Source organism: Rhinatrema bivittatum, chromosome 16 (assembly GCF_901001135.1).
Source record: "Rhinatrema bivittatum chromosome 16, aRhiBiv1.1, whole genome shotgun sequence".
NCBI classification, from domain to species: domain Eukaryota; kingdom Metazoa; phylum Chordata; class Amphibia; order Gymnophiona; family Rhinatrematidae; genus Rhinatrema; species Rhinatrema bivittatum.
Window position 1 is genome coordinate 34,712,596 of NC_042630.1, and position 13,435 is coordinate 34,726,030.

A 13,435-nucleotide genomic window follows, 5' to 3' on the forward strand; every position below is an offset into this window, starting at 1 on the left:
AAAAGAAGAATATAAGAATATCACATCGGGACATGAAGATTTAATTTGTACTGGTTGCACAGAGTTTTCTAAAAAAAATCGGACGGTGGTGGTTTTGGTTAATGATTATATATACAAAATTGAGTACACCCTGGTTGGGGTTTGAAACTCATATATATGAAACCTGCCCTCCGTCTCTTTAAAAATTTTTCTCAGTTTGCAGCAGTGAGGTTGGTTTGGGTCAGACACTAGATCCGCCGACCTCCTGCATGAATAATGCCGGTTTAATGATAAGACTCACAGATTTTGAGCTATTTAATGTTCAATTATCTTATGAAAAATAAACCAAAAAAGGGGGTTTTTTGAGTGTGAATTGGATTATATAGTGTGATCCCCCCCAAAAAATCGTTTTGGGTGCTCTTTTGATATTTGGTATCTCACTATGGATCTATGACATCAGGCAAGTAGCACAGGAGTTATAACAAATTTTATACAATAGTCAGTATGTTGTCTTAAGATACTTCCATTCTCTTGTTAATTTATTACTCATTCTTCATTCGCCGGTTTTAAAAAAGGGTTCCAGGGGTGAGCTTGACGTCCATGGTGGGAAAAATGGTTGAAATTATTCTAAAATTCTGAACATATATGGGCCGATACAGTAAACGTGCGGGAGAGCCAGCAAGCGCACGCCCAGGCCACTCTCCTGGGCGTACGATTTAGTAACAAGAGCATGCAAATGAGGGCCCGCAGTAAAAAGGAGGCACTAGGGACACTAGCTCATCCCTAGCACCTTCTTATTGACAGTGTCAGTGGGTTTGACAGCAGACGCTTAATTTTACCGGCGTTGGTTGTCAAACCCGCCAACAGCCACGGGTTCAGAAAACGGACGCCAGCAAAATTGATTTTTTATTTTTTTTTATTTTTGGGGCCTCCGACTTAATTATCGCTATGATACTAAGTCAGAGGATGTACAGAAAAGCAGTTTTTACTGCTTTTCTGTACACTTTCCTGGTGCTGGCCGAAATTAAAATGTGTCGCGCGGGACTAACTAATAGGCTCAACATGCATTTGCATGTTGCGGGTGCTATTAGTTTCGGGGGGTTGGCCACACGTTTTCCACGCGCTATTACCCCTTACTGTATAAGGGGTAAAAATAGCGCGTCAAACGCACATCCAAACGGGCTAACAGTGCGCTCGGCCTGAGCGCACTTTACTGTATCGGCCCGATAGATGGATATAATTTGATGGGACAACGTCAACATAGATTTAGCTAAGGGAAGTCTTGCCTCACCAACCTGCCACATTTTTTTTTAAGGAATGAATAAACACGTGGATATAATAATAATAAATAGTTGCTATAATGTATCTAGATTTTCAGAAAGCGTTTGACAAAGTCCCTCATGAGAGACTGTTGAAGAAATTAAAAAGTCATGGGCTAAGAGGTAATGTTCTGTTGTGGAATCAGAACTGGCTAAAAGATAGAAAACAGAGTTGGCTAAATGGCCAACCTTTTCAGTGGAGAAAGGTGAGTAGTGAAATGCCCCAGGGATCTGTTCTGGGACTGCTGCTTTTTAACATATTCATGGATGACCTAGAGATGGAAATGACAAGTGAGGTGATCAAATTTTGCTGCTGATAAAAAAAAAAAAAATTATTCAAAGTTGTTAAATCACAAGAGGATTGTGAGATATTGCAAAAGGACATTGCAAAACTGGGAGACTGGGCATGCAAATGGCAGATAACTTTTAATGTGGACAACTGCAAAGTGATGCACATAAGGAAGAGCAATGCAAATTATAGCTACATAATGCAAGGTTCCACATTGGAAGTTGCTACCCAGGAAAAGTGTCTAGACATCGGTGGATAATATGTTTAAATCCTCTGTTTAGTGAGTGGCGGAGGCCAAAAAAGCAAATAGAATGCTGGGAATTATTAGGAAAGGAATGGTCACTGCATCTCTTAAAAGATAGTGAAATTAGAAAAGGTACATGGAAGGGCGACCAATGATAAAAGGGATGGAACAATTCCCCTATGAGAAAAGGCTAACAAGGTTAGGACTCTTTAGCCTCGGCTGAGGGGAGATATGATAGATGTCTCTAAAATCATGAGTGGGGTGGAACGAGTATATGTTAATCATTTGTTTACTCTTTCAAAAAGTACAAAGACTAGGCGATACACAATGAAGTTACTAGGTGATACATTTAAAACAAATAGGAGAAAATGTAGAGATTACTTACCTGATAATCTCCTTTTCCTTAGTGTATGCAGATGGACTCAAAACAAGTGGGTATAGTGTGCTCGTGCTAGCAGTTGGAGACGGATCTGACGTCAGCACGGGTACATATACCCCCACAGGAAGTGTAGCAATTCAGTAATCTTCCTTGCAAAAGCTTTATGGATATATGTGTGACTGACCGATCGATTAAATGAACAGGATTACCCTGACCAATTGATGGTAGCTGGAGACCGCCAGTGTACTCAGCTGGAAGGCGTCGACACCCGGCAGGGTGGATGCCCTATATAAGAAAACATGGTTTACCGTTAGTCGGCAAATCCCCATGTATACCGGCAGCTGGGCGGGATGCTGAGTCCATCTGCATACACTAAGGAAAAGGAGATTATCAGGTAAGTAATCTCTACATTTCCTAGCGTGTAGCAGATGGACTCAAAACAAGTGGGATGTACAAAAGCTACTCCCGGACTGGGCGGGAGGCTGCCCGAGGACCGTGTAGGATTGCCCTCGCAAATGCTGTGTCCTCTCTGGCCTGGACGTCCAGACGGTAGAATCTGGAGAAGGTATGGAGGGAGGACCACGTCGCCGCTTTACATATCTCTGCAGGCGACAGCATCCTAGTTTCTGCCCAAGAGGCCGATTGCGCTGTGGTAGAATGAGCCTTGACCTGTAGAGGTGGTGGTTTTACCGCCTCTACGTAGGCTGCCTTGATAACTTCTTTAATCCAGCAGGCGATGGTTGGCCGTGAGGCCGCTTCCCCTTGCTTTTTCCCGCTGTGCAGGACGAACAGGTGGTCCGTCTTTCGTACTGCTTCTGACATTTCCAGGTATCTGGACAGCAGTCTGCCAATGTCGAGATGGCGTAGCATTCGACCTTCTTCCGACTTCTTCAAACCTTCCGTGGTAGGCAAGGATATGGTTTGGTTGAGGTGAAAGTGTGAGACCACTTTGGGTAAAAAGGAAGGAACTGTGCGAAGATGAATAGCCTCTGGGGTGATTCTGAGAAATGGATCACGGCAGGACAGTGCTTGTAGCTCTGAGATGTGGCGTGCTGAACACATCACCAGCAAGAACACCATCTTCAAGGTTAACAAACGGAGAGACAGGCCTCGAAGGGGCCTGAAGGCGGATCCCGCTAGAAATTCCAACACTAGGTTGAGGTTCCACAAGGGCACTGGCCACTTCAGTGGTGGACGAATGTGTTTGACTCCTTTCAGGAAACGTGAGATGTCTGGGTGTTTGGCAATGGTGTTGCCGTCACTCCTGGGACCGTAGCAAGACAGCGCTGCTACCTGAACCTTGATGGAGCTGAGGGACAGACCCTTCTGAAGTCCATCTTGTAGGAAGTCCAAAATGATAGGAATCTTAGTGGCATGTGAATTGGTGCTGTGAGAGTCGCACCAGGCTTCAAAAACTCTCCAGATCCTGATATATGTTAGTGATGTGGAGAACTTGCGTGCTCAGAGGAGTGTATCTATTACCGGCTCCGAGTATCCTCTTTTCTTCAGTCTAGCCCTCTCAATGGCCAGACCGTAAGAGAGAATTGAGCTGGATCCTCGTGGAGGATGGGGTCTTGCCGTAGCAGGTCCCTGTATGGAGGCAGAGGTAGAGGATTCCCTGCCAGTAGTCTTCTCATGTCTGCGTACCAGGGTCTTCTTGGCCAGTCCGGGGCCACTAGAAGAACTAGGCCTCTGTGCCGCTGAATCCTGTGTACAATGGCGCCCAGCAGGGGCCACGGAGGAAAGGCGTACAGCAGGATCCCCTGAGGCCACGGCTGTACCAGGGCATCGATCCCCTGGGCTCGAGGATCCCATCTGTGGCTGAAATATCTGGGTATTTGAGCGTTGGACCTGTCCGCTAATAGGTCCATGGCTGGCGTCCCCCACTGGTCCACAATTATCTGGAAAGCTGTGGGCGACAGCTGCCACTCTCCCGGGTTTAGGCTTTCTCTGCTGAGGAAGTCTGCCGTGGTGTTGTCCTTCCCGGCGATGTGGACGGCGGAGATGTCCTGGAGATTTGCTTCTGCCCAAATCATCAGGGGAGTTATCTCTAGGGACACTTGTTGGCTTCTGGTTCCGCCCTGTCGGTTGATGTATGCCACCATGGTGGCGTTGTCTGACATCACTCTGACCGCTCTGTTGCGAAGTCTGTGGGCAAATCGCAGGCACGCTAGCCTGACTGCCCGTGCCTCTAGTCGGTTGATGTTCCACCTTGACTCTTCTCTGTTCCACCACCCTTGGGCGGTGAGTTCCTCGCAGTGTGCTCCCCATCCGTTCAGGCTGGCATCTGTGGTGAGCAGGATCCAGGTTGGGGCGGACATTCTTGACCCCCGGCTCATGTGGCGGGCTGCAACCACCACCGTAGCTGATTCCGCACTCTGGCCGGTAGAGGTAGGTGTATGGTGTAGTTCTGTGATCGTGGGCTCCACCGAGATAGAAGGGCGCGTTGTAATGGTCTCATATGAGCCCGCGCCCATGGCACCACCTCCAGAGTGGATGCCATGAGGCCGAGGACCTGTAGGTAATCCCGAGCTGTGGGCCAGCTGGCGCTCAGCAGGACCTGCAGATGATTCCGGAGTTTTGACTTTCTCTTGAAGGTCAGGCTGACCTTGTCTTCTTGGGTGTCGAATTGGACCCCTAGGTATTCCAGTGACTGGGACGGCTGTAGGGAGCTCTTGTTTATGTTGACTACCCATCCTAGGCTTTCCAGAAGAGCTATAACTCTGTTGGTTGCCCGGTGGCTCTCCTCTGGTGACTTTGCCCTGATCAGCTAATCGTCCAGATAGGGATGGACGAGAATTCCTTCCCTCCTGAGTGCCGCCGCCACTACTAGTATGACCTTGGTAAAGATCCGCGGCACGGTGGCTAACCCGAAGGGTAAGGCTCGGAACTGGAAGTGCTGATTCAGGACTTTGAAGCATAAATAGCGCTGGTGATCCCGATGGATTGGGACATGCAAATAGGCTTCTGACAGATCGAGGGAGGTGAGAAACTCCCCTGGCTGTACTGCATTCTTGACAGACCGCAGAGTTTCCATGCGAAAGCTGGGGACCCGTAGGTGTCGATTGAATGACTTGAGGTCCAGGACGGGCCTGAAAGTGCCCTCCTTCTTGGGTACGATGAAATAAATGGAATAATGCCCAGAATTTCTCTCTCCTGCAGGTACTGGGATTATGGCTTTTAGGGCCAGGAGCCTCTGTAAGGTCACTTCTAGTGCCGCTTTCTTGAGAGGTGAACAAGGAGATTCCACAAACTTGTCCGGCGGAAGCCGAAGAAAATCCAAGTAATATCCTTCTCGGATGATGGCGAGGACCCACTGGTCCGAAGTGATCTCGACCCACCTGCGGTAGAAGAGGGTTAGCCTGCCCCCTATGGCTGCTACCCCCGGATGGGTCGGCTGATTGTCATTGTGGGTTGCGGCCGGGACCTGAACCCGAGCTGGTTCTCTTCTTGTTGTGCTTAGCCCGAAAGGGCTGGTTCCTGGCCTGAGAACGAGGTGCTTGATAGCGAGTCTTGTAAGGGTTGAAGCGCTGAGTGTTTCTACCTCTGGATGGTCTAGAAAAAGAACGCTGGCTCCTCCTTGACCTGTCTTCTGGTAGACGGGGCAATGGAGAGGCACCCCATTTACTAGCCCAGTTCTCGAGATCGCTGCCGAACATTAGGGAACCCTTAAAGGACATTCTTGTGAGGCGTGTCTTGGATGAAGAGTCGGCCGCCCAATTTCGTAGCCAAAGCTGTCTCCTGGCTGCCACTGAGGATGACACTCCCTTGGCTGCCGTACGGACGAGGTCGGAGGCTGCGTCAGTGAGTAATGCGAGAGCTGATTCCATGTCTTCTCCCGGGGTGTTGTTTCTAGCTTGTGATTAAACAGGAACGTGTCACCACGGTGCAGCAGGTCGCGATTCGTAGGGACATGGCTGCTACCTCAAAGGCTTATTTCAGAATGGTGTCCATGCGCCGGTCATGTGTATCTCTGAGGGCCGCTCCCCCCTCAACCGGAATGGTGGTGCGCTTCACTATTGCGTTAACTATGGCGTCTACCTTGGGGCACGCCAGCAGCTCCTTGGACGCCGGGTCCAGAGGGTACATGCCTGACAAGGCCCGACCCCCTTTGAATGAGGCCTCCGGTGCATTCCATTCCAGATCGATTAGCTGCTGTGCTGCTTGTAGGAGGGGAAAATGGTGAGCCGTTTGGCGTAGGCCCTCTAACAGGGGGTTCATTTTGGGGTCCCCTGGGGCGTCTTGGCCCGGAATGGCCAGTTCTGATAGGTATTGGGAGACCAGGCCTGGAAGATCCTCTTTCCGAAAGAAGTGTCGCATGGTCCGATATGGTTCTATCTCCGAGGGAAGTTCACCCTCCTCGGGGGGCTCCTCAGTTTCCTCAGAGCAATCCGAATCCCCATAATTGGGGCTGTCGGGTGGCGAGTGGCCGTGCCTAGGTCTCGAGGGTCCAGGGGCCGGATCAACCGGGACGGACAGACCCATCCGAGGAGCAGACTGCATCTGGACAAAGGCGTGAATCCCCTTGAATAATTCCACCCAGGAAAGCGAAGCCGGATCTGGCCTTAGGGGCACCAGGTCTCTCGGGTTCCCTGGCTGCTCGCCGCGGCCTGCTAAGTCCGGAGTGTTCCCTGAGGAACCGCTGGGCTGGGACCGGTCCTGGCCCGGAACTCCCATGGCCTCCTCACATTGGGCACATAGTGAGTCTGCTTCCTCGCTCTGTGTGGCTCTGAGGTTGCATGCTGAGCAGAAGCTTAGAGCTCTCATGCCTGATTCTGGAGGTGCCGGCTCTGCGGACGCATGGGCTCTCTTATGCTCCATTTCGACTGTTATTTTCTCCCAGCCAGAGTATGCGCCTTGAAATATGTGTCGCCTAATGATGTGCGCTTTAACAGCATGCGCCTAGAACGGGCGTCTTATAAACATCCAGCCTTGCCTTGCAGCAATGTAATGTTCATCTTGCTTCAGTTACATGTACCAAGTTATTTCCTAAGTTTATTTCAGTTGTTTTAAATTAGATTGTACTTTATTATAGTTTATTCGATATGTTCCATGTTCCATGTATGTTCCATGTAAACCGCCTTCCCGGCGATAGTTTTCTCTGTTAATTGTGAACCGGAGTGATATGTATTGTATACAGGAACTTCCGGTATATAAAAACCTAAAAATAAATAAATAAATAAATAAATAAACGTGCGCCTATGAACGGGCGTCTTATAAATGTGCGCTTATCCTAGTAGCATGCGCTTAGTCAACGTGCGCCTATCGCGTGCGCTCAACAATGTGCGCCTATCGCATGCGCTTAGCAACGTGCGCCTATCTCAGCGCGTACAGCAACGTGTGCCTAAGTGGCGAAGGCGAGTAGGCAGGCAACATGGCGACCTCCTTGGCGGGCTGCCTCGTAGGCAGGCCCAGTTAATCCACACTTCCTCAGAGACCACAGTAAAGATGTATGCCTTACCTTGTCTTCGGCGCTTCCCGGCTGCGACCCGGGTGGTCTCCGGCTGCGGGGGGAGAGGGTGAGTACCTTCACCGCCGCGCTCGAGGAAGTGCATCCGCTGCCTCTAGGCCTCGCCCGAGCTCATCTCGCTCGGGGGCCAAGCCGCGCCCGAGCCCTTCTCACTCAGGGGCTAGGTCCCTGCCGCGAACCGGCCACCGGACCGAGGTGCTTACCTCCGAGGGACCACGGAAGTCAGCTCGGGAAACTCAACTGGGGGAGTGACCGACTGGTATCACTGCAGGAGTGCGGGGCTCGTCTTCAGGTAGGTTTCTTCTATGAATTTAGTCGTTAGAATTTGGAAACACGCTCAGCGAGCGTGAGGTAGCTCCAAACTGCTTTGGAGACGGAAATTACTGAATTGCTACACTTCCTGTGGGGGTATATGTACCCGTGCTGACGTCAGATCCGTCTCCAACTGCTAGCACGAGCACACTATACCCACTTGTTTTGAGTCCATCTGCTACATGCTAGGAAATATGATTTTAAACCCTGGAATTCATTGCCAGAGGATGTGGTTTAAGCTGTTTGTGTAGCTGGGATTAAAAAAAGGCTTAGACAAGTTCCTGGAAGAAAAATTCCATAAACCATTATTAAGGTGGACTTGGGAAAATCCTCTGCTTATCCCTGTGGTAAGCAGCTTGGAATCTGTCAATCCTTTGGGATCCTGCCAGGTACTTGTGACCTGGATTGGCAACTGTTGGATACAGGATACTGGGCTTGATGGATCTTTTGGTCTGACCCAGAGTAGCAAAACTTATGTTCTTATGTTATGTCATATAGTTGGCCTATTCATGAGCTTGGTGTAGGGATTATCTAATTCTTGGGTTAACAACCATGCAGTGAAGTTTGTTGGCTGCATTAGGTTTTGGTGGTGGTGGTATCTTAGAAACCAAAGGCAGGGGAACAGGAGGGGGGGGGATATGTTTACACAATAACTGAGAAAAGCAGAGAATCTGTTGTAAGTCTTTATTGCATCTATTCTACTGTCAATTTTGTTATTGTACATGCTTCACAGATGCTGTATGGTTTTGTATTGTCGGTATTATCTTTCTCTAATAAACCTTAAATTTCAAAAAAAAAAGAAACCAAAGGCAAGCAATTGCCTTTGGCTGTCTTAGCTTTGACGTAGGATACTGAGGAGCTGAAGGCAGTACCACACTCCTATAGGGGCAGGGAAGTCAGCATTGAGCTTTATTTCACCGTCTTCATCTGCTGGCAGAGGGGACATCATCCACTCGTCTGGACTGATCTGGCAGGACTAAAGGAAAGGAAATTAACAGACAAGTTATATATTTCACTTTTCTGACAGCTCTATCCTAATGCAGTCTGGTACCCTTAGCAGCTGATTTCAAATGATGGTGGACGCAGCAACTGCAATCTCACAGTACACTGGGATATAAGTTCAAAACCTAGGACTGACCCAGAGCCTCCCTGCTTGACCTGTAAGCATATATTTTAAGTGTGTATACATGTTGCAGAGTTTTGAAGCTAGCCAGTAAATGTCTTGTTCCTGCAGCATTAAAATTATTTATGAAAATAATGAAAACTTAAGTCTGAGAATAATGAGTTAAATTAGAAGAAAGGCACCTGCAGAGGGACATGACAGTAATGCATTGTGTTCTGACCCTTCTGTAGATGATTACCCGTTAACTGGGAACCTGGAGCAGGACTATATGGACCTCTGCACGCACTTTGGGATCTCGGAAATTCCCCCGATTGTACCCAGGATAAGGCCACTTTTAACCCCAGTGTTAGAGAAAAGTGCATTGGGTAAGAGACCTTTTTGATGCAACAGCCAACATTGCTCTCTGCTTCAACAGCAAGAGATAACTGGGAATTGGATTCGGGCAGCAACCAGCAAGGGCCTTGACTTTTACAGTCTGAGAAACTGATGAGTATGGGGTTGACCTGTACGGCGTGGCGGGTGCTGCCATGGGCTTACTGGGCAGATTGGATGGACCGTTTGGTCTTTTTCTGCTCTCATTTCTATGTTTCAGAGCAGGGGTTACGATCCATATTATTAACTGCTTGGCCCCATGTAAACAGTACATAGAAATACCAGGAATAATCCCAGATTGCAGGGTAGTGAAGTGGAAGGCAGAAGGCAGATGTTGGTAAGCAAGTTTGGCGATTGTGCTGTACCTGTTCTGTGGTGGTGGGCTTGGAGGGGAGGAAGGAGATATATATAGGTTGTATTGTTACAAAACAGAGGGACTTTCCTATTTGGTCAGGCATAGGGAAAATGTGGCCTTTGTATAAAGATCAATTTAGTAGATTTTTGTGATCTCTTTGCTGTTGGAAGATTCCATATTTGGCTGTGAGTATATCCCCATCTGCCCAGGTAGTGGGACACAAGGAAAGCTGCGCTATTAGAATCTGAACTTTCTTTATCGGCAGAGCCTGCAATTCCTGGGTGATTCTTCACCAAGAGCTTCTAAACTCAGATTGAGTCCAAGGCAGAGGCAAACCCTTTGTGTACCTTTCTGATCTCCTGAAATCAGACCCCTTGTAACATCCTTGGTTTTCCCTCTGATGTTTTGCAGAAGAAACGGAGGGATTATCTGAGGATACTCGGGCAAACCTTAACCAAATACATGAAAAGTTCTCGTACTTCAAACCACGTATTCAGGTAGATCTGGAAAATGAAGACCCAAAAGCTGTACGTGAAATCTTCATTCAAGGTAAGAAATTAGATGGCCGAGACCTTCCCATACATAGCTTTTTATTCTGGCTTCCTAGATACTGTGAGCACTGCCCCCTTGTGCCACAAAATACAGTTTCCTGCATTAGCATGCTGTGCACGATAGGCTACATAACAAATCTGAGCTGGTCTGGCTGCTGCAATCAGAGGAGGTTAGCATCTCTTATACCATAAGAGGCATTGCTGGCAGCCTGGATCATCAAGCCAATTATTCATGTCGCTGGACAGGCTATAATCTTGTTTTCAGGGCTGTGGAGTAGGGTGAGGAATGGGGGGAAAGGATCAGGGTCAGGTGTGAACTCTCTCTCTCTCCCCCCCCCCCCCCCCCAAACACACACACATACAGGAACACACACGCTCTTGCTCTCAGACACATACAGGAACACACACACACGCTCTCGCTTTCAGACACATACAGGAACACACTCTTTCCTCCTTATCCCAATGATCCACTTGAGTGTGTTTACATATGTTATTTTTTTTAGTTCCTTGATAATTATGTATGTTTAATTGTGAGCCACAAAGTAGTATGGATTGGTAGCATAGCAATTATGTTAAATAAAAAAAAAAAAACCAGCCCCCACCAGTGCTCCCTGCAGGCTACTTGGAGGGGATGGGCTGGAACAGAACACCCCTGCTGCTGGGCTTCTCGGGTCTGAAAAGTGGGTGGAACTGTGTTCCAGACCTTTGGTTTTATAAAAGAAGCACTGCTTCACTTAGTGGAACATCCTGGTGTTCGTCTCCCTGTATGCACAGAATAAGAGGTGACGTCTCTCTAACCCACTGCACAGTCTTCATGACTGAAGGGCCCCTTGGTCCTTTGTGATCAAGGCAAGCCAGTAAGTTTCTACATTAGATTTTCAGCATCGGGGGACCAGAGTCCCCCTGGCTGGAATTAGTCTATGGAAAATACAACAGGTCTCTGTGTAACTGAAATTCCTTTTCTTTCCCCATGTGACATGACAGGCTGGAAAATAGATACCAAAATGCTGGATGTGTTTAGCAAGCTGCTGCCAGCTTCGGTGACACTCAATGCCCTCCAGTAAGTCTTCTGTACCAAAGGGCTGTCTCCCAGTTCCTCCTCCCTTTCTGGCTCCTTGCCCAAATCCCATGAACAAGCAAAACTAGTCATTCATTTGTCAGGTAAGGGATGGGTCCCTCCTCAGTGCAGACCACAAAACTCCCTTCCCTATATGTACACAGATCAGTCCAGACTCCTGCGTTTTGCCTCCCTTCCAGCAGATGGAGACAGAGAAGGTTTCGTAGGCACTACCTCTTAACCCGGTGTGCTACCTTCAGCTCCTCAGTATTCCTCTGTCTCCAGCAGATGGAGGAGGTGAAAAGCCTGTAGTTCTGTAGCTAGCAAAAAAAAATAAAGAAAGAAAAAAAGAAAAGTCTTCAGGATAGTTTTGGAGGAATTCCCTTCCAGACGGTTGGCAGGTCCTGGTGGGGACCATCCCTCCTGGTTTTGGAGGAGGACGAGCAGGGGTTGGGGACCCTTGCGTGCTCACTGATCCACACCGGGGGTGACAGTTGATAGTCCAGTTCCCTCACCCTCAGGAGTCTGGAGAGAAGCCTCGGCCACCCTTCAGATAAGCCTTTCAGATAACCTTGCTTATCATCTGGTTTGTAAAGTTGTTTAAAAAGAAAAAGAAAAGCCTTTTTGGTCAGCTGAAGCGGTCTGTCTTATCTTTTTGTGAAGTTGTTGTGGCTGTTCCCCGATGATGGCAGAAGGATAGCGATCTCCAATTCCCTGTACGTACCAGGATCAGTCCAGACGGTGGGTTATGTCCCCCGTCCAGCAGATGGAGTCAGAACAGACTTCGGAGGGTGTAAGCATATAAGTCAGTTGTTTTATGTTTCCTTCAGGCAGGACTAGCTAAAGGTTTATCATGCAGTTCCTTGAAGGTGCAGGTAGCAGTTCTGGGTTGTTTGCGCGGTTCCATTCAGGGGTTCCCTTTGGCTACGCATCCGGATGTCTCTCATTTTCTTAAGGGGGGGGTGAAACATTTATGTCCTCCAATACATCTGTCCTGTCCATCCTGGAATTTGAATTTGGTTCTGTCTGCTTTGTGTAAGGCACCATTTGAACCATTAAATCGGTCAACCCTAAAGTATCTCACATTAAAAGTGGTGTTCCTGGTGTGATTGCTTCGGCTCGTAGAGTATCTGAGATCCAGGCCCTGTCCTGTCGTGAGCCTTTCTTGCGGATTTTGGATTCGGGTGTTACCTTATGCACGGTTCCTTCCTTTCTCCCAAAAGTTGTTTCCGCTTTTCATTTGAACCAATCGGTGGAGCTTCCGTCCTTTTCAGATCTGGATAGTTCAGATCCATTGTCTCGGGATTTAAATAAGTTGGATGTGTGTAGGACATTGCTGCGTTATCTCAAGGTCACTAATGAGTTTCCGATCATCTGTTTGTGCTCTGGAGTGGTCTGAAAAGAGGGAATATGGCATCGAAGGCTCCGATAGCTCGGTGGCTCAAGGAGGCAATAAATTTGGCGTATTTGCTGCAAGGCAGGCCCTTACCCATAGGCCTACAAGTGCATTCTATGCGTTCTCAAGCGGCTTCCTGGGCTGAATGCTATCACATTTCGCCGCAGGAGATTTGTAGAGCGGCTACATGGAAGTCCTTGCATACTTTTTCAAGGCATTATCAACTGGATGTTCAGGCTTCAGGTACGGGGAATTTTGGGGAAGGAGTGCTCAGAGCGGGCCTCTCCGGTTCCCATCCCAGGTAAGTAAAGCTCTGGGAAATCCCAGGAGTCTGGACTGATCCGGGTACGTACAGGGAAAAGAAAATTGGTTCTTACCTGATAATTTTCGTTCCTGTAGTACCACGGATCAGTCCAGAATCCCGCCCATTTTTCGGTAGAGAAGTAAAGGAGAGTCCGCTTTTTCTGTAATTGTTGATTCTTCGGGTCTGCAGATCATTTTTCTTATCCTGGTTTATGAACATAGTTCGCAGTTGGGGTTAGTGATCCGTTTTGGTTTATGGTTCCTGTATATAGTTAGTTTGATTTGG

General features: G+C 48.3%; 1 protein-coding gene across 11 annotated transcripts in view; it reads left to right on the forward strand.

Annotated features, from left to right (window-relative positions):
- The window catches only part of LRRC71 (leucine rich repeat containing 71), an 81,353-nt gene that overhangs the window by 34,051 nt on the left and 33,867 nt on the right, over positions 1 to 13,435 (forward strand). For 3 of the 11 annotated variants that reach the window (XM_029580836.1, XM_029580835.1, XM_029580838.1), the window contains 4 exons: positions 9,020 to 9,152; positions 9,346 to 9,480; positions 10,254 to 10,391; positions 11,378 to 11,453. In XM_029580836.1, coding sequence (XP_029436696.1) covers positions 9,384 to 9,480; positions 10,254 to 10,391; positions 11,378 to 11,453 — 311 coding nt within the window. In that variant the 5' untranslated portion in view covers positions 9,020 to 9,152; positions 9,346 to 9,383. Of the gene's footprint in view, positions 1 to 8,373; positions 9,153 to 9,345; positions 9,481 to 10,253; positions 10,392 to 11,377; positions 11,454 to 13,435 lie in introns of those variants that run through there. The other 8 variants (XM_029580831.1, XM_029580839.1, XM_029580834.1 and 5 more) reach the window with 4 other exon arrangements.